The sequence below is a fragment of the Gasterosteus aculeatus genome, chromosome 6 (genome assembly GCF_964276395.1).
Source record: "Gasterosteus aculeatus chromosome 6, fGasAcu3.hap1.1, whole genome shotgun sequence".
Lineage (NCBI taxonomy): Eukaryota > Metazoa > Chordata > Actinopteri > Perciformes > Gasterosteidae > Gasterosteus > Gasterosteus aculeatus.
This window is the reverse complement of record NC_135693.1, coordinates 3793488-3811811: the sequence shown is the minus strand read 5'-3', so window position 1 is coordinate 3811811 and position 18324 is coordinate 3793488. Positions and strand designations below refer to the sequence as shown.

At 43.9% G+C, this 18324-nt stretch overlaps 2 protein-coding genes across 6 annotated transcripts in view; one reads left to right on the top strand and one right to left on the bottom strand.

The window, feature by feature from the left end:
- ablim1a (actin binding LIM protein 1a) overlaps nucleotides 1-8397 on the bottom strand; it is a 44559-nt gene extending 36162 nt beyond the window's left edge. For 3 of the 4 annotated variants that reach the window (XR_013467997.1, XR_013468001.1, XR_013468005.1), the window contains exon 1: nucleotides 1954-2120. The gene's annotated coding sequence lies outside the window, so the exon portion shown is untranslated. Of the gene's footprint in view, nucleotides 1-1953; nucleotides 2121-7597 lie in introns of those variants that run through there. The other variant, XR_013468004.1, reaches the window with a different exon arrangement.
- fhip2a (FHF complex subunit HOOK interacting protein 2) lies at nucleotides 7354-18324 on the top strand. Of its 2 annotated transcripts, XM_040179437.2 has the most exons (18): nucleotides 7354-7615; nucleotides 8591-8745; nucleotides 9544-9622; nucleotides 10344-10513; nucleotides 10912-11016; nucleotides 11135-11257; nucleotides 11360-11569; nucleotides 11654-11850; nucleotides 12335-12449; nucleotides 12589-12665; nucleotides 12775-12967; nucleotides 13347-13510; nucleotides 14147-14293; nucleotides 14374-14464; nucleotides 14597-14740; nucleotides 15142-15282; nucleotides 15761-15864; nucleotides 15952-18324. In XM_040179437.2, the coding sequence occupies exons 1-18, from the start codon at nucleotides 7609-7611 to the stop codon at nucleotides 16061-16063; spliced, it is 2334 nt and encodes a 777-aa protein (XP_040035371.1). In that variant the 5' UTR covers nucleotides 7354-7608; the 3' UTR covers nucleotides 16064-18324. The 2 variants fall into 2 exon arrangements, with proteins under 2 accessions (XP_040035371.1, XP_040035372.1); XM_040179438.2 differs by lacking the exon at nucleotides 7354-7615 and having other exon boundaries at nucleotides 8363-8745; nucleotides 10344-10532.

Sequence of the window (18324 nt, the reverse complement as noted above, 5' to 3'; positions counted from 1 at the left end):
TTTGCCGCCCACCATCTGAAAATCAACCCCGACAAGACTGAACTACTTCTCTTTCCAGGAAAAGACTCTCTGACCCAGGACTTTACTGTCAACTTTGGCAACTCCGTGTTAACGCCCACTTTAACCGCTAGTAACCTCGGCGTCACAATCAACAGCCAACTCTCCTTGACTCCCAACATTACTGCGACAACACGATCCTGTAGATACACTCTCTACAACAACAGGAGAATACGTCCCCTTCTCACTCAGAACACTGCCCAGGTACTGATTCAGGCTCTTGTCATCTCATGCCTGGACTACTGCAACTCGCTCCTGGCAGGTCTCTCCGCTACCGCCATTCGACCCCTGCAGCTCATCCAGAATGCAGCAGCTCGACTGGTCTTTAACCTTCCGAAATTCTCCCACACTACTCCACTCCTCCGCTCTCTTCACTGGCTACCGGTGGCCGCCCGCATCCAGTTCAAAACATTGGTGCTCACCTACCATGCTGTGAATGGATCGGGTCCAGCTTACATCCAGGACATGGTGAAACCCTACATCCCGACCCGCACTCTCCGCTCTGCATCTGCAAAACTGCTCGTCCCTCCCTCACTGAGAGCAAAACACTCGACTAGATCACAACTCTTTGCTGTCCTTGCTTCGAAATGGTGGAACGAACTCTCTGAAGACACCAGGACCACAGAGAGCCTTCATATCTTCCGCCGCAAACTAAAGACACCTCTTCAGACTCTACCTCGACTAAAAGACTAACAAATTGTAGCACTTAAATTGTACTTATAACGCCACTCATCTATAGCAAATTGTAAATTGGCTTATTTGAGGAAATGGCACTTTCTTGTTTCTTGTTCTTCTGAGTTTGTACCCTATGGTTGAATGCACTTATTGTAAGTCGCTTTGTATAAAAGCGACAGCTAAATGACATGTAATGTAATGTAATGTAGTGGAATGTTTGCGGCGATCTCCCTCCATGAATCCAACCCACCAATGACGGGTTGTATAAGCGGTCATATTTACGCATTTCTTCTAAAAAAGTTCTTAAATCTGATCCGTTCTCTCGTTAAACATTCTTCGTTTTAATAATGGCGGTATCGGGCTATGAAAACGGAAATGTGAGACTACGTAAAGGATGTAGTTAGCGGACCAATCGCAGCCTGGTGCGCTGCGGGAGGCTTGCGGTCGAAAGCGACGCAAGCCTAGAAAAATGACACACGCAAGGACGCAAGGAGGTGTGAAAAGGCACGCAAGGGACACGCAAGGGGGTCTTGCGCTCTGAAAACGCAGAAGCATAAACTAGGCTTTACGAGCACTTTTTTGCACTTCTTTGAATCATAGAGGGTTGAATAGATAAATAGATGCAGAGGGAGATACTGAGCCAACTCCAGAAAAATAACTCCAAACCAGGACTCACAACAACAGAAACATTCCGAGACGTGTAATATTCATCAGACAGATAGGGCTGAACACACCTATCTACACGCTCCAAGGAGATGGAATAAATCATTCAGGTAGCAGGAATAATGAAAAGATGTGACACATCACAAAATACCAATAGATATATTGTGCTTGGCCTGCACTTTGAATTGTACAATCTTCCTCCTCGTCGCAAACAGGACAACTTGGTGATGGCTGGCCACGCAGTACCGAACCAACCCACTCCCCATTCGGACAGCCGGAGGTAAGAAAGGAGTGTTAGTGAGGCACTAGCAAGAGCACGTCCACTCATACACACGCAGGCAGACACATGGACCACGGGGTGGCTAAGGACATGCTATTCTGCTGCAGTGAGGCGCTGCCCTCCAACTGACACCCCCCGCGTGGTGGCTCTGACACAAATACACACGCTCAGAAAGAAGAGCAGCCCCCCGCACACAAAGGACAGATCCCAGATATGCTGGTAGCCTCTGCACACAAGAAGTCCCCCTCCTCCTCATGTGCCCCCCCAGCCTGTCTTACCATCCAGTCCGAAGCAGGAGGTGATTCTTTGGGCGTAGTTGCACAGCCCGTCGTAGCCAGGCTCCTGCCACGCAGCATCCTTCTCCCCCATCACTACACACTGCCGCACACACTGTCCCGTCCGGTAGCGCTTTCACTCCTTCCCCTGCTCATCAATTATTCATGCTTTTGCCAGGACACATGGATGCGCGCGCAGACCAACCCTCATGTTCGCACATACAGTATACAAACACACACACGCTCGCGCACGCAGAGGCAGACAAAAGTGCTGATGCAGAGGGTTGTGCTGTCGGAGCATGAGCAGCCCTCTTCAACGCTGGGCTAACGGATGAGGCGATGAGTTACTGCAGAATGCCTCCCTTTTCTCTCCTCCAGCATTGATCATCTGGACCACACTGCAGTGTAACAGTTCGGTGTGCCTGATGTGCTGACCGTGCCCGGAGAAAGGGCGGGGCGAAGCTGGCAAGGAGGTCAGAGCAGGGCTCTACTGAAGATGGGTTTTCTCTGCGTAGCTGGACACTTAAAGCCAACCTGTCAGATCTGACCACTGGGAAGCAGTAATGTCTCCTGAAATAAACTGTGTGCAATCTCGTTAGGCTGAAATAAAAAGTATGCCTGGCATTCATGTGAATGCTAGTTACTGAAGGGCACTGTGTATGGTAGTTCTTGTCATCAGTGTGTGAATGATGACAAGTGGTTGGAAAACTAGAAAAGCATTGTACAGTCCAACAATGCCATCAAAAACATCTATGAAATGTGACACAGTAACATTTAGAAACATCCCAGGACTATTATAAGCCTGGGTGAACCACATCAACCCACATGGAGAACTCTGACAGGCCACATGTTGTTTTAGGATCCTGCAGCGGAGCGAAGATAAGGGAAAGAGGAACAGTAAATTCATCAACCAATTGATTGGTCAACGTAAACAGCAGAACAACAAATTATCAAAATAATAAATGCAGAGACTGTGCTGGTGGACTAAAGGTTTTAGGTTGATTTCCTCAACCAAGAGGAGATGGAGGGACTTAATCGATACCCAAGTGACCTTGAACAAAGCACTTCACTCCCAGTCAGTAATCGCTCTCCGACCATAAACCACTAACTGTTAGCAACAGCTCACTGGTTGGAAAGGAGACAGAAGCACTGCTTATCTGCTCTGACAACAACATCCACTGGAAAAGAGTTGTACTTATGAAAAGAAATGTTTTTTTTTTAAAGAAACCATGTGATGGGGTTCTAGACAACAGAATAACAGCAAAGGAAATATGATGCCGCTGAAAGGTCCAGATCAGCATGACAGCGGTACGGCCTCAAGAGAGTATTGTAAGGTGGGGGCACTAATGGAAGAGCATCACTACCAAGGTAGCAGCTCATGGCCGTATGCTGATAGGGGTGGGGGGGGTGAGGGTCAGGGCGACTGTAAGACTGAGAGTAAAGTAATAGCAAATGGATAGACCAACGAGGAATGTTGGTCATCATAAATGCTTACTACAGGGAAAAAAGTCCTGTGAGGTCTTTTTTGTCTTCCTGTTGTCAGGAATGAAAATGTTTCCATCGGCTGACATGTTTTGGATCCTGCCAATAGATTTATAGATGCTAAAATAAGTAATCCTTATTATGCAGCTAATTTTTGATAACAACATTGTAGCGGCCGTCTTTCTGTGTGTGATTGGTTGGTACTTTTATTTTGAAATGTAATTAGCATCAGAGTCACGTGGGCAGGTGTGCAGTGGTTTATGAATGAGTGTAGGCATCTAGGCGAAGGAATGGTTGTATGGACATGGGGGTGAGTCGGGAGACGATACTTTTTGTTGACCGTATTCTACAGCGCACTTTATTGCATCGTCGCACATCATGTATCGCTTCGCCTGCTTGGATGTTTTTTAACTTTTTTGACTTTCGGACAATAAAATCAATGAACTTCACAGGAGGAATCTGCGTCTGTTTGGAACGAGTCCACACACCAATCTCCCGTACTTAGCCTCACGTGACTCTACCGGATTGTAGTCACCACAAACATGTTTTGATGAAATACAATGGGATATCTTAAGCTGTTGGTTTTGGCCTAGCAATAAAAGATACTATGTTTGCTATCACATTTGAAAAAAGAAAACGCCGCAAATGCTTACTGTCGGGAAGCTGGAAGAAATGATATGTCATATAGCTCAAAGAAATTACTTAATTGATGAATCAATTATATTTCTAAAGGTGATAAAAATCTAAAACACATTCTGAGTGACAAAAACATTATGGAGTGTAGTTTCAGGTTCTCTGCATGGCACAAAGAAAATACATACAATAAAATATTATTGACACTAAAACCCTTTATGTTCATTGAGTAAATATTGTGAATGGAGATGTCCAGTACATGACAGATGGAAGTACTAGCTAGTGCACCTTAGAATAAGAATAACATCACATATGAGCCAACACAGAGGTAAAGTGCCACCACTGTAGGGTGCAGTTACTTATCATACGTAATGACTGGCGGCTTGCAGGTGCTAAGCGTGATAATCAGATTTATTGACCACAGGGGGGACATCCGGCTCACAGCTCCATCGATATCCACCAGCAGCCATGGAGGATAGATAGGCCACATCAGTGATGGGGGGGTTGAAGCCTCATTCTACACAGGCACAATCCTACAGAGTCTGATGGTGAGTGATGGATTGTACAGCTTGAGCTGCTTTACACATGTTTTATACGAAATAACGGGCTCAGACCCATATTTACAGATCTAATGCAATATTTCTGACCACCTGAAGGCAATATAGCAGGAACAGCTGGAGGCTCTTTATCTCTTCTTCGAGAAGACGGTCACCTGAAGCAAATCCACCAAAGGACCTCTGATTGGTACGCAAACATGCTCCTCCTGGGCTGTTATCGGGTATAAGCCGATCTACGCTCAAAAAGAAATAGAAAAGTCTCCTCCACTGAGAAAATCTGATATTGTTGCTAATGATAACTGATGGTTATCATTTGTGCTCCTTTTGTAAATAAGGACTTGTCACTTGTCACGTCACTGGCTAAATACCCTTACAATAACCCTCATATTTCACCACCCAACATCGTTTCACAACCAACCATTGCCTGCAGAAGGCGGTTCTAATAAGCCCTTTAGCCAATTGCTGATTCAATTCAAATATGCGTGACACACAATTTAGCCAATCAGCGCCATAAATAGAGTCAACCTGGGGCCACTTTGGTTTTGCCCCAAGCTTGTGTGTTCTCTTGCTAGGGACATTCCTGACTTAAATAAGAAGGAACTTTAGAGGTTTGCCACTCAAAAGGACAGAAGAACAAAATTCTTCTTGTTCTATTCTTCAAATACACAGAAATCAAGATGTGCTAATATACACATTATACAAATTTCATCGTAAATTAACAATACTTACAGGCAGCAAGGACGCCAGGAATTTACCATTTATTTTATGGTATATTACCATAAATTGTTTTACACTATGTTACCGTAAAATGGATTAAAGTAAATTGGCGTAAACTTTACAGTCAATTAACGGTAAAATACTGGCAGCGGATGCCAGTAATTGACTGTTTTTTATGGTACACTGCCGTAGAATACAGTATGTTACCATAAACTTTACCCAATTTTACTGTGAATTAACTGCAATTTACTGGCAGTCGACGCTAGTAACTTACTGTTTTATTTACAGTGCCCTACCGTAATATACGGTATGTTGCCGTATATTAGATTACAGTTTATTACGATAGGATTACTGTTTTTGTGTTATAAATACCAGAATGTTACCGTTTACTTATAACCGTATACTTTTGCATGTAATTCCCCACAAATTAAAGAAAGACAACCAAACTAAGTCAGTAGATTGTTGGTTTGAAAGTAAAAAGTTCACAGCCTAGCAGACCACGGCTCACAACCACTTTCTATATACAGCTATAGTGGAGTAATGTCTATCAGAGAAAGAAATCCCTTTCTTTTTTTGTGTATTGTTCACAGAGAGATAGAGCTTTTCAGTGGTTTGTTTGCATAGCTGGGTCTCTCTTACATGCTTTTGGCATATGTCATGATTTTAGAGCGCTGCAGAGGTAATAGCATTACTCTAAATTCCGTACTCAACACCTTCAAGTAGACAATTTTTCTGCTCGCTTAAGCTCAAAAAAGTTCATCACAGATTCAAATGTTTAAGCTGATACTTCAACTACTTCAGACACCTCAGCTACCAGCATTGTACACTGCAATCTTCAAGGTGGTGGTTACTAGGATGTGCCAACACTGGGGCAACATTGTGTGTTTCATGTGGTTTGGAGGGTGTTGCTCTTGTGTTCTAGGATACAAATATAACGTTTATACGCTGTTTCCGGTGTTATTTTCTGGTGATCGCCGTCGTAACATTAATGTCAATTCATACATGTCAAATGCCATGCAAATATATAAACATTTACATGAATAATTACTACAGGGAAGTTTCTTCAATGAGAGTAATAATAACTTTCGGGCGATGATGAAATGTGTGAACAGGCCAAGGGAACGCAGACGAGGCAATGAGAAACTCCTCCGATGCACTGGCAGGTGTTCTGGATGAACTGAGACTACGCATCTGACGTCACGTTCAGGAGCAGTCGGTCACGATTGACACTCAAATGACTTTTAGGCAATGAACACTTTGAATAATACAAATATTTATAATCTTTACATTCCGGCCACTGAAACAATGGCAAAGGCGGCGCATGGGATAGGGAGGGTGTGCACACGGTTGGTGGTTCGAATCCTGGCTGCTCCCTGTGCCAAGTTGAAGTGTCCCTGAGCAAGACACCTAACCCCCAAATACTCCACATAAAATTATGTCAAACCATGGGCGTTTTGGATAAAAGTGACAGCTGCATGTATAGTAATGTACGATACGATGATGACTTTGTAAGTCAAAGTCATCATCGTATCTCATGAGATATTATGATGACTTACAGGACCTGTTTTTCAGTGGCTGACATGGGCTTCCATACATTAATCTACAACAGATGTAGATGGATTGTGATTCACTGCACTTGTATGTGTATTTCCACCCCTTCATAAATTATATGTTACATGCAGTTGAATTGCGGTAGTCTGCCATTATCGTAAATTGACAGTTTTAACTGTTTATTGATGACTTGGCTGTTAATTTACAAGCAAGGGATGGAAATTTAACGGTATATTAGTTATTATGACATACTGTAAGATGCCGTTAGAAATGCACTGTAAATTTACAGCAATTTGTTACAATGTATATATACCTCACCATATACGTATAGAATACCTTGAACATATTCAAACAGCCACCACTGCAACCAACCCATTAGAAATATGCTAAAAAAAAATCCTCCATTAAAGGGGATCCCTTATCACAGCTGGGACTGTCCAGAAGGTATAGGTATAGGTTACAACAGAGTGATCATCTGAACACAATAACTTATGCGGTCTAGAAAGGCTGCAGCAGTCTCAGCTACTCCCCGTGTCACCTCCTTACCGCCACTGTCATTATCGCAGCCTGAAGACGACGCAAAAACGGTCTCTCCTCTACATTGCATCCGTTTTTGAGCCAAGACCCCTCTCCAGAAAATAGCAATTAAGAGACTTGTTTCGTGTATGTGTTGGGTAATGAAGGCTTCTGCGGCAAAAGATACTCACCTCTAGCAGACATGCCCGGTAGGTAGTGCCTCTTTCTTTGCCGAGATAACCGGGAGGAGATGCCCCAGTGACACTTTCGAAGGGCTACGGTGTTTGGCAGCCTGATGTTATCTGTACGTTAAGTTTTTCGACGTTCATGTTTTGGGCTTAAACGCACGGAAGCATACAGCCTTTTTATATAGGCTAGACCACAGCGCGCGATGGAAGGGAGCCCTTTCCAGCGACAGGGCGTGTCCTGAAGCAGACAGCATCCTTATTTCGCAACAACTTCATGTGCACATTTCAACATGTTATCACACAAACGCGGAGACTAAATTCATTAATTGGAGAAATGTATCGTCTGCAGCTGCTGCCAGGTCGCCTGGTTCTTTTTTGTCCGGGGTGACAGTGCTGTTCTTGGCGAGGTAGTTGGGATAAATCACAAAGTTGACAGGCGCTCTGGCATTTTTTCCATGAATCCGGCTACTTAAAGGAACATATTTGCCAATCATCGCGTGGACTCCTCAACTACATCTTAAAGCCTGCCGCTCCGTATATTCTCAGCTTTATGTCGGAAAAACACCGCAATAGAAATAGCCCACATCCGTGCATCATGTGGCAGCTTAATCAATTGATTTTATAGCTCATCGGATGATTTATATACAACATGCATTGCTTGGTAAACGGAATCCCATACTTGCTTGAATATTTTACATGGGCGTATTGATTGACGTCTCCAAGCTGAAATTACAGATCAACCGTCGCTCATGAATGTACTCTTCATTCGATGCATTGATCGTGGTTAGTAATTACGCGCCGGTGCTTTGTGTGCTGCGCCCTCTGGTGGATTCAAACGGTAGCGTTTGGCTGAAGAAGTGCCACCGTGTCCAAAGAAGAAATACGTGACTTGAGTCTGTAGACGTCTTGTTTACAGTGGTTGAGCCAGGCCTATGAATACCTGAGGACACCATCGTGTTACGGCTGTGTTGCTTGACTATATTCTTTCGTTAAAAGGGTCGTTGTATGAAAGCTCCAATCTGGATCGAGGCGGCAACAACAGGAAGAAGAAGATAGAGGAATTCTCTAGGTCTTCTCGGGAGAAACTTGTCCAGTCGAAGAACAAAATGTTCTCCAAATTCACGTCCATTCTTCAACATGCCGTGGAAGCGGTGAGTTTATTAGCAATATCATGTATTTGTCCGATCTCCTGCCTTTGTGTATCGTCCGTTTTTGTTGAAAGGGGCCCTTGGTCGCCCTTACATCACATATAACGTCAGCATTTGGGTTGACGTTATATCGCTAACCTGAGAGCTGAACTGATTAGCACAAGCTAATACTAGCGTTTTGTGTTTGTGCTGTCAATTTTATTTATTGATAATATATCAGTCGGTGTGTTTATTTCTCTGTCCGATTATATTAATAATAATAATATTAAGACGTTAATCTACATATTTCGCCTTGACTTTTTGTAATTGCTGAAAGTCTTTGCCGATAAGGCAGTTTAGCAGGCTAAGCTAGTTAGCCGCTAATGTTAACTACCAACTTTTAACGTTAGAGCCCCCGTAAGCTAAACGTTAGCTGCTAGCGGCATAGCTAGCAATGCTATGGTCGTTACTTAAGGTTAGCCGCTTGGTAACGACATAGCATTGCTAGCTATGACGTTACTTAGCGTTAACTGCTAGGTAACGACATAGCATTGTTAGCTTTGACAGGCTGACTTGTTTAAGGTTGCGCAAACGTTAATCCCCAACATTTCACATTTGGAAAGCTTCTGGGCGGTGTCTTGATCAATGCATTGTGATCAAAGCCAGCTTGCAGCAGCACATTATAACCATGAACCACAGAGATGATATAACGTTAATAAATTGTGATATTTACAACACCAACATACATACAGTCCTACGATGTTTATGTTGGCTCCCTGTGTAAACATTCATTTAATGGTTATGTTTGCATTTGTCTTTCAGCTCGCCCCATCGCTGCCCTTACAGGAGGACTTTGTTTATCACTGGAAGGCCATTACACATTATTACATTGAGACCTCTGGTAAGAAAAGTGAATAAATATGTTAAACAACTTTTCGGGTTGACTGCAGGTGGCTTTTTGGCTGTCATTGGTGTCTTTAGTTCCAAGCCAACTGAAAAATACACACATGCTAGTGTTTTAGCATGTGTTTGCAATAGACTCAATTTCTGTCCAACTATGAGTGCGTCCTTCATGTTTGCTTGGGGATGTGCTCCAGCATCCAGGTTTAATACAGGACAAATGTATCAAATGCAGGGCAGTTAGAAAATGGGTCTAAACATTTGACTGGTACTGTACACAGACAGTCTTGTAAAGACAACATCAATGTGAACTGTTGTTATGTCGTCCTTTTGGGCCAGCAAAGTTTCCTTATTCTTCAATAAAAAGTTTCTTTGTAGCAGTTCTTCTTATTAGGTCAGTCAGATGTCAGTCCAACAAAATGTCAGCTGCAAACATACTCAAAATAATCAATTGGCAGCAATTGATTATTTTGAGTATTTTTGCAGCTGATCTCTTTTTCTTCAAAGTCTACACAATAACTAATTGAAAGTTACCTTGAAGAAAGTTGAACGTGGTATGAAACATGAGTATTGGAAGATAGGTCTTTTTTTAAATGGCTATTCTTAATGCTCGTCATTAACGAGGTTCCTTTGGCACCTAACAGCCCTACATGCCATTCTCCCGTATGTTCACATCAGTTGGAAAGACCAACAATTGTAACTTGTCTGTTTCCCCTTGTTAGATGACAAAGCTCCGGTCACAGACACCAACATTCCATCCCACCTGGAACAGATGCTGGACATCCTTACCCAGGAGGAAAGGGAAAGGGAGTCTGGAGAGACAGGACCCTGCATGGAGTATCTATTACACCACAAGATCCTGGAGACTCTCTACACCTTGGGAAAGGCAGATGTAAGGCAGTCATGCTTTGGTAACTACATGAACTATACCTCAAGGAATAGATGCAGATCTCCGTAGGACACCTGTGTATTTGATATTGGATGAAATTTAATGCGGTGACTTCACTAATAGTTGTACGGGGAATTGGGTTAGTACTGACACTGAGTGCTTTTTAAAAGAGAAACGCAAACCGCTGTTGTATGTGCCTGAATTAGCCATGTTGTTATTTAGGAAGGATCAATTATTAGTTTTCATTACCACTTTCTTTTGTCACTGCACCTCCTCCTTGGGTGAAATTGTCGGCTATTCGAGTTCCCCCCCTAATTGCAATATTTCCACCCAGGGAGGGGACACTCTATATAGGTATATATCACATTCTAACATATTCTGTTTCCATGATTTTCCATCAGTGTCCTCCAGGGATGAAGCAGCAGGTGCTCACCTTTTACACAAAGCTGCTAGCACACATTCGGCAACCTCTCCTTCCACACATCAATGTCCACAGACCTGTACAGGTGAGAAGTGATGCAGTGTAGATTGGAGTCATCCTCCTCAAAATGCTCCTAGCTGAGTGGTTATGTAAGTCATTCGTAACGTTTTCCCTTGCCACTGTGACTGACATCCCTCTTTCAGAAACTGATACGTCTGTGTGGGGAGGTGCTGACGGCTCCTACTGAAAATGAAGAGATTCAGTTCCTCTGTATAGTCTGTGCCAAACTGAAGCAGGACCCATATCTCGTTGACTTCTTCCTTGAGGTAAGTTAGTTATGGCACCATGGGGTGAATACATGTGACACAAGTCATACTCATTTGTCTGTTCGTATAACTAGAATATTTGTTTATTTACAATATCTGCAGAATAAGTCAAAGAGACCTGAGACAAAGAGTCGCGTGGGGACAGAGGTGGTGGAGGAAAATGTGTTTGCTCCAGACACGGGACAGTCTCTGGCAGAGGAGACGGTTGACCGACCAGAGGAGCTTCAGGGTGCTGCCTCCTCCTCCAGTGCAACAAGCAGCAGCAACAACTACAATCTTGTCACCTCGCTGCTCAACCTCACAAAAAGCCCTGTAAGTTATTCTCAAAGGACTTTAATGTAGGTAATTTGGGTTAAACGTGTGGTCAGGAGCTGTATCCCTTTGTTCCCTCCTCAGGATGGCAGGATAGTGGTGAAGGCATGTGAGGGCCTGATGCTGCTTGTCAGTTTACCAGAGCCTGCAGCTGCTAAGTGTTTAACGGAAAACACTGAGCTGTGTGAGCTCCTAACCGACAGGCTGGTCACCTTCTACAAAGCCCTCCCTCAGTCCATGGACCCTGTAGACATTGAAACAGTGGAGTCAGTGAATTGGGGGTAAATTTCTCTTTACTTTCTATAAGAGTGGCAAACACCACTTGCCCACACTAACAAGTCTGGTTACGATGGGTTCTTGTGGGGTTAAAAAGGCAGACAAGACACGCACTTCTTGCGGTTCGGGAATACTGGCATTATTATTAATAGCACAATACATAGGCCGTCGTGACTCCATGTCAGCATTTCCCAATCTGCCTTCTTGTGCCCTGTAATCTGTACAATCATGCTCCGAAAGTTGGCAGCATTTCAATACTACTACTCGGGCCATGGATTCTGAATCTACCGTCGTCAGATCTGAAAAAAGCCACTAACCGCAGGGGGAGAACATATCATTAGTGGGATTATTGCCACTGCAGTTTTTAGCAGGACCTGCCCTGCACAGCTGCTTGATTTAGACGAGATTGGTGCAGGCACTCTATGAAACACTACATGGACTCGTGGATTGTTATCAAACCTTTAATAAATCTTTCCCCCTTTCTTTCAGTCTGGATGTGTATAACCTGAAGGAGGATGCTGCTGTCTTTACAGGGAAGAGAGCTCTCATCTCCTTCCTGTCTTGGCTGGATTACTGTGACCAGCTCATCAAAGAGGCTCAGAAGGTCCATAACCAATGCTGACACTGTGCTTTAATCTGTCACGTTGTCTTCACAATCTGCTGAATAAAAAAACATGAAAGCGTTTTTGTATCTGAAAGCAAGAAAGGGCAGAAGTACATTTGAGTCTTTCTCTCTCTTCCAGTCAGCAGCTGCAGTCATGGCAAAAGCAGTGCGAGAGAGATTCTTTGTGTCTGTGATGGAGCCTCAGCTCATGCAGACGTAAGTCTGGCGTCGAATCATCAATCAATTATGTTATTTTTGGTCTTGTCTGTGTGTTATGTGTTGTGACCCGCTCATTGACGCATGGCGGGCATGTGGGTACACGTAGGTCCGAGGTAGGCATCCTGACCTCCACAGCCCTGCTGAACCGGATCATCAGGCAAGTGACTTCAGAGGCTCTGCTGCAGGAGATGATTTATTTCCTGCTCGGGGAGGAGAGCGAGCCGGAGACTCCAGCGTCCGTGACTCAAAATCCACTCCGTCACCGACTGATCGAGCACTGCGACCATCTGTCAGACGAGGTTCTTATCACGTGATTATTCATGTCATGTCTTGTTCAGCCGACTTGTTCTTGTATTTTCCCCTTTCAAGATTGCATCTAACTGGCCTAAAATTATGAAAACACAAACACTATTATTCATTCACACTATTCAAACACTATTCATTAGTTTGACATTCTAATGTACAAATGACCATCTCCCCTTTGAGGTTTCTGAGTTCCAGACGCCAGTGATACAGATGATTTCCAAAGCTCATGGATTTTGCCACATATTGTCATCACACAGAAGACAGATGAATCGTCTTTCTCTGATGTTTGAAACAGCCGCTGCCTACGTCAGTGACATGTAGCTGTGGGTTTCTGGTCGGAGCGTATCCTCAGTCCTCCTCCTGTGTCCTCAGATCAGCATCATGACCCTGCGGCTATTCGAGCAGCTGATTCAGAAGCCCAACCAGCACATCCTCCACAGCTTGCTGCTGCGCAGCCTTGAGGAGAGGAACTACCTGGAGAACAAGCCGCAGGATGAGCGGGAGCCCCTGGAGAACGGGCAGCCCCACGATGCTGTGTAAGGACCTGCCTCTGACCATAAAGCTTCCTGGGCTGCCTTACAATCCTTATTTGAGAAGAATCTGAAAAACACATACACCGGTGGAAATAAAGTGAATGCATCAACTAGCTGTGTTTTTACCAACGCACAATCAATTCACTTGAATACTTTCTTATTGGGGTAATCTTTTTAAGCTATGGTTAGTCAGGCACAAATATCAGCCACTCAAACTAATAATATTTTAATTGATATACCATTATACCATGAGAAGTTTCTTCACAAAGCTTCCTAGTTTTCTAACGAATGAATAAAGTCGGGCGGCATGATTATACAGACTTCACATGATATGATACAATCATGTTGGGGGGGGTCATGAGGTCACCACATGGGGAGAACATTTCAAAGACGGTCGCCATGTGGGAAGCAACCCAAAAGACATGCTGCCATTCCATTAGAGACCCCATATTCGTTCCTTTGAACTCAAACACTGACAGAGGAGTTGCCAAAGTGTCAACAGGTGTCTTTACTCTTTGTTGAGAGACAAAAAACTAATTAAAAGTGAACATCGTTTGCCTTTGCCTCAGTAGAACTGATCCAGGTGGGATACTGTTCTTGCAAATCGGAATACTTTTAAATGAAGGTGTTGTTCTACAGAGACCTCGAGGAGGATCCACTGTTTGGTGAGGACACCTCTCCAGAGAGCAGGTTGTCCGGTTCGGATTGGCTCAGCTCCTCCCCACCACAGAGCCCGGACCACTCAAAGTCCGACGGGAAGACGGAGGTGCACAAGATCGTCAACAGGTACAGTCTGCTCCTCATGCAACATCTGCAGTCTATTTCTGACCTCGGGAGAAGCTCAACTCAATCGGTGTTCCCTGCAGTTTCCTTTGTTTGGTGCCCGATGAGGCCAAGTCATCGTATCACGTGGAGGGCACAGGCTACGACACCTACCTCAGAGATGCACACAGACAGGTACGGCTTGTTCTATGAGGTTTGAAGTGGGGAGGAAAGCATTCTGGGTAACTGGTCCCCCCATCCCCTTAGTGCAGCCTGTATAGTATGTGTTGCTATTTCAATAGATTCTAAGTGCTTGTGCTTCCTTAGTTCAGGGACTATTGTGGGGTGTGCCAGCGGTGGGACTGGAGGGGCAGTCCAAAGCCTTTTGAGAAGTGTAACCTGGACAGCCCGTTCTTCGAGGGCCACTTCCTCAAGGTGCTCTTCGACAGGATGGGTCGCATCCTCGATCAGGTCAGTTTGAACACAGCTTATGTTCCCAGACCCCCAAAGATGAACTCTGCTGCTGGTAAACAAAGTGCACTGCTACTGAGGGTAAATGAGGGGCGATTACGCAAATCAGCTGTTAATTATGCAGAGTATTACATTTTTTTAACATAAAACTACTAAAATAATCCCTTGCCATAGAGTCATTTGACGGATGATGTTTGATGGGAATTGTGAAGATGGACATTAAGGGGTTTCTGCATTTAGAAAATCTATTGTGAAAGGATTCTTCATTCATGAGTACATTAAAAGCTCGGGGCTATTGGGACATTTTCTTCTACACGCATTTCTTCTTTAGTTCCTTCTCGTCACCAGTTAATCATCTGTGTCATTTTGTATCTGACGCTCCCCCCTCCTCTGTCCTCCAGCCCTACGAGGTCAACCTGCAGGTGACCGCTGTTCTGTCCAAGCTGTCATTGTTTCCCCACCCCCACTTGCACGAGTACCAGCTGGACCCTTACATCAACCTGGCCCCTGGCTGCAGGTCTCTGTTCTCTGTCATTGTCAGGGTAAGACTCCCGTCTACATTCTAGTCGCCATCTGATCCATTTAGGGTTGCAAAATCTAAATTCGAAACTTTCCATGGGAATTAACAGGAACAAACTGGAAATTTTGGGGTAATTTAACTGAAATGCAAAACGTTGTTTGGTCATTAGCAGATATGCATGCAAACATTCTAATACACATTTTTAAAATTACATTTTTGACCTAATCCATTTGTATCAACATCGGGTTGAAAAAAAAGAAAATGTGGTTTACAATCACTAGCTACATCCTTTGTAAAGAAACACACCATGTGCTGCATACTATACATCTTTAAAATATAGTTTTGAATTGGGTTTTGAATTAGTGTAAAGAGCAGCTCCAATGATCGGAGAAACAAATTACAAGTGTTGCATCTTCACCCCGAAGAGATGGAAGCTGTGATATGTTGTTAATTGTGTGTGTGTGTGTGCGTGTGCGTGTGTGTGTGTGCGTGTGCGCTAGGTGGTAGGAGATCTCATGTTGAGGATCCAGCGCATCCCAGACTTCACTCCCAAACTGCTGCTCGTGAGGAAGAGATTACTCGGCCTGGAGCCCGAGGGCATCAAGTACGTACTTTCACGCCATTTCAGCTTGTGTCCTCTGAGCTGACTTTTGTCCAGCGCCGCTGACCTTTCTGTCTCCTCGTCCTGTAGCATCGACCATATGACTCTTCTAGAGGGGGTGATCGTGCTTGAGGAGTTCTGCAAAGAGCTTGCAGCCATTGCCTTTGTGAAATACCACGCAGCGGCCGCCTCCTCACCGTAAACCCCATCTGCCTCGGCCAGGCAGACGGGTCAGGACTCTGGGTATGTCTCTGTGGTTGGTGGCCCAGGTGCCACAGGGTTGTCAAAGGTTTACCACTAAATGCTCACCCCTGCAAGACTGTAAATTCATCACCCCTTCTCTGGCCTCTGGGGCTCCACTGTAAACAATCTTGGGTGTGGAGCAAAGACACTGCCCGGCCAGCGGAGCACCAAGAGGAGAACACAGGACAAGCTGCAGAGAGACGGTCACTGGACATATCCCGCCTCTGTGTTTTTTGTCTCTCTCTCATTTGTTTCTCTACCAGCAGAAAGACAGCCCTGTAATTATTATACCAATGAGAAAAATATGTTTGTGTATTTATTTTTGTTCCATCATAACCCATTTGTAAACATCATTGCCTTAGTGTGGAGCCGCACCTTTCAGTTACAGAAGACTGTTCCCTTTTGAAACATTTTTATCTGAAATCCTCATGTGTTGTCTGTTTAAAGAACAGAGGGGGGGGAAGCCCAATACCTTCAGCCCCTACATGTACCTGTAGTTGCATACATATCAAACTGCAGTATTTACGATACTGCACTGCATATTTTAAATGCAGCCTCTTTATTTATTTGTTTGCTTTCATGTTGCCTTTTTAACTGTCACATTGAGATCAAATCAATGCTTTACTTCATATGTGTCCCTGGTTTTTCCTTGTCTCTAAATGCTTGTGCTCCCAAAGCTTATCACCATCACCCAAAGACATCCGCAGCCATCACATGCCTTTGAAATGATCTGGTGAATTTAGCAAGTAATGTCAATTTGCACACAGACCTCATCGCACTTGTCACATTATTCATGTTAATGCTTTTAGTGGGAAGAGACAGGATTTAGATTCTGCATTACTTTTTGTTTTCTCCCACAACAGTGTTCCTTTCATCAAAGTATCCAAGAGACTGTGCTATTTGTAGTTCTCAGCTGTTCATTCTTTGTATTGATAGGATGTAGCTGATCTTTATTTGGAGATACTGCAGCGTCCCAATCTGTATTGGCTTTTGATCGCTGAAACAGAACTTGTCTACTTGATGGTGTTTCTAAGTTGTTTTTTTGCTTCCAAGTAATTCAAAAGAAAACTAGATTAGAGGAGAGTCTGATTTAAAAACCTTGTGTAAGTGGAAAACGTTGCCAGCAGATATTGTTAATCATCTCCTCTCCAAAACACTTTTTGAGGGTGAGTTCCTCCATACCTGCACTTCCTGTGTGCTGTTCCCTCTCCTAGCAGTGTTACCTTTTATCGCTTCCTATTGTTTGGTCTCTGTTGGCCGTTCATTGACCAGACTTCTCAAGCTGCTGCTCAATGTGTGTTTGGTTGCTGTGTCTTGTTTCCCGTGGGTATGTTTCCTTGATTGATTTTTGTGGTGGGAGACGAGCCGCGTTGTTGATTTGGGCCTTTAGTTCCCCATCGTGAGCCTTTTTTTCATTTCCTGCCTCCCTCGTCCCTTCTTACCCCCGGCCCTCAAGCACCCCAAGCTACATTATGCAACTGCTTGGATTGAATTGGATTTGCACATTGCCTTTCTTCATCCTTGCTCATAACAAAATATGTCTTCTTTTTTCCCAAATGTTTCCATCAACCCAAAAATCACTAACATTTCTATTTTATAGGAACACATTTTTTTAAATGATCAAATCACGCACATTTTATTTTTAATCAACTATTTCCAACCGTTGAATTTGTATATTGTATGTGTACAATAACGATATACTACCTGGTGTAAATGCATGCTTCTACATTATTTCTCATTGTCAAAAGGAAGAAGAAAGGGGGCCGGGGCATCTGATGATTTCTGAGCTGTCAGCACTTTGTTGTTGGGCGATGTGTTGAGTCTCTGAGGACTCGATCGTGAAAAGGTTCTCTGCATCACTGCTGTTCGTTGTGTTAAACCCTCTTGGTTTGGTTGAAGTTGTGCGGGACTTGCAGGTGTTAATTGTGGCACAAATCGGATGCCAACTGATACATTTTCTTGACAGATCGGACCAATCACTGTATCGTGTTGCATTTCTTAGTGTGTGTGATGGGGACTAGTGTCGTCATATTTCTATCTTACGGCCAGTTTTGCGTGAAATATGTTACGGTGCATGCCCACTCATCTGAGTCACCGGCACATTTATTCCTTATCAGCTGTCTTCATTTCAATTTCACAGTTGTGCAACACAATTTTATTCAGGACAATATGGGTTCCTTAACATTCTCCGTCCCCAATAAAAATAAATGATCTCAAGCA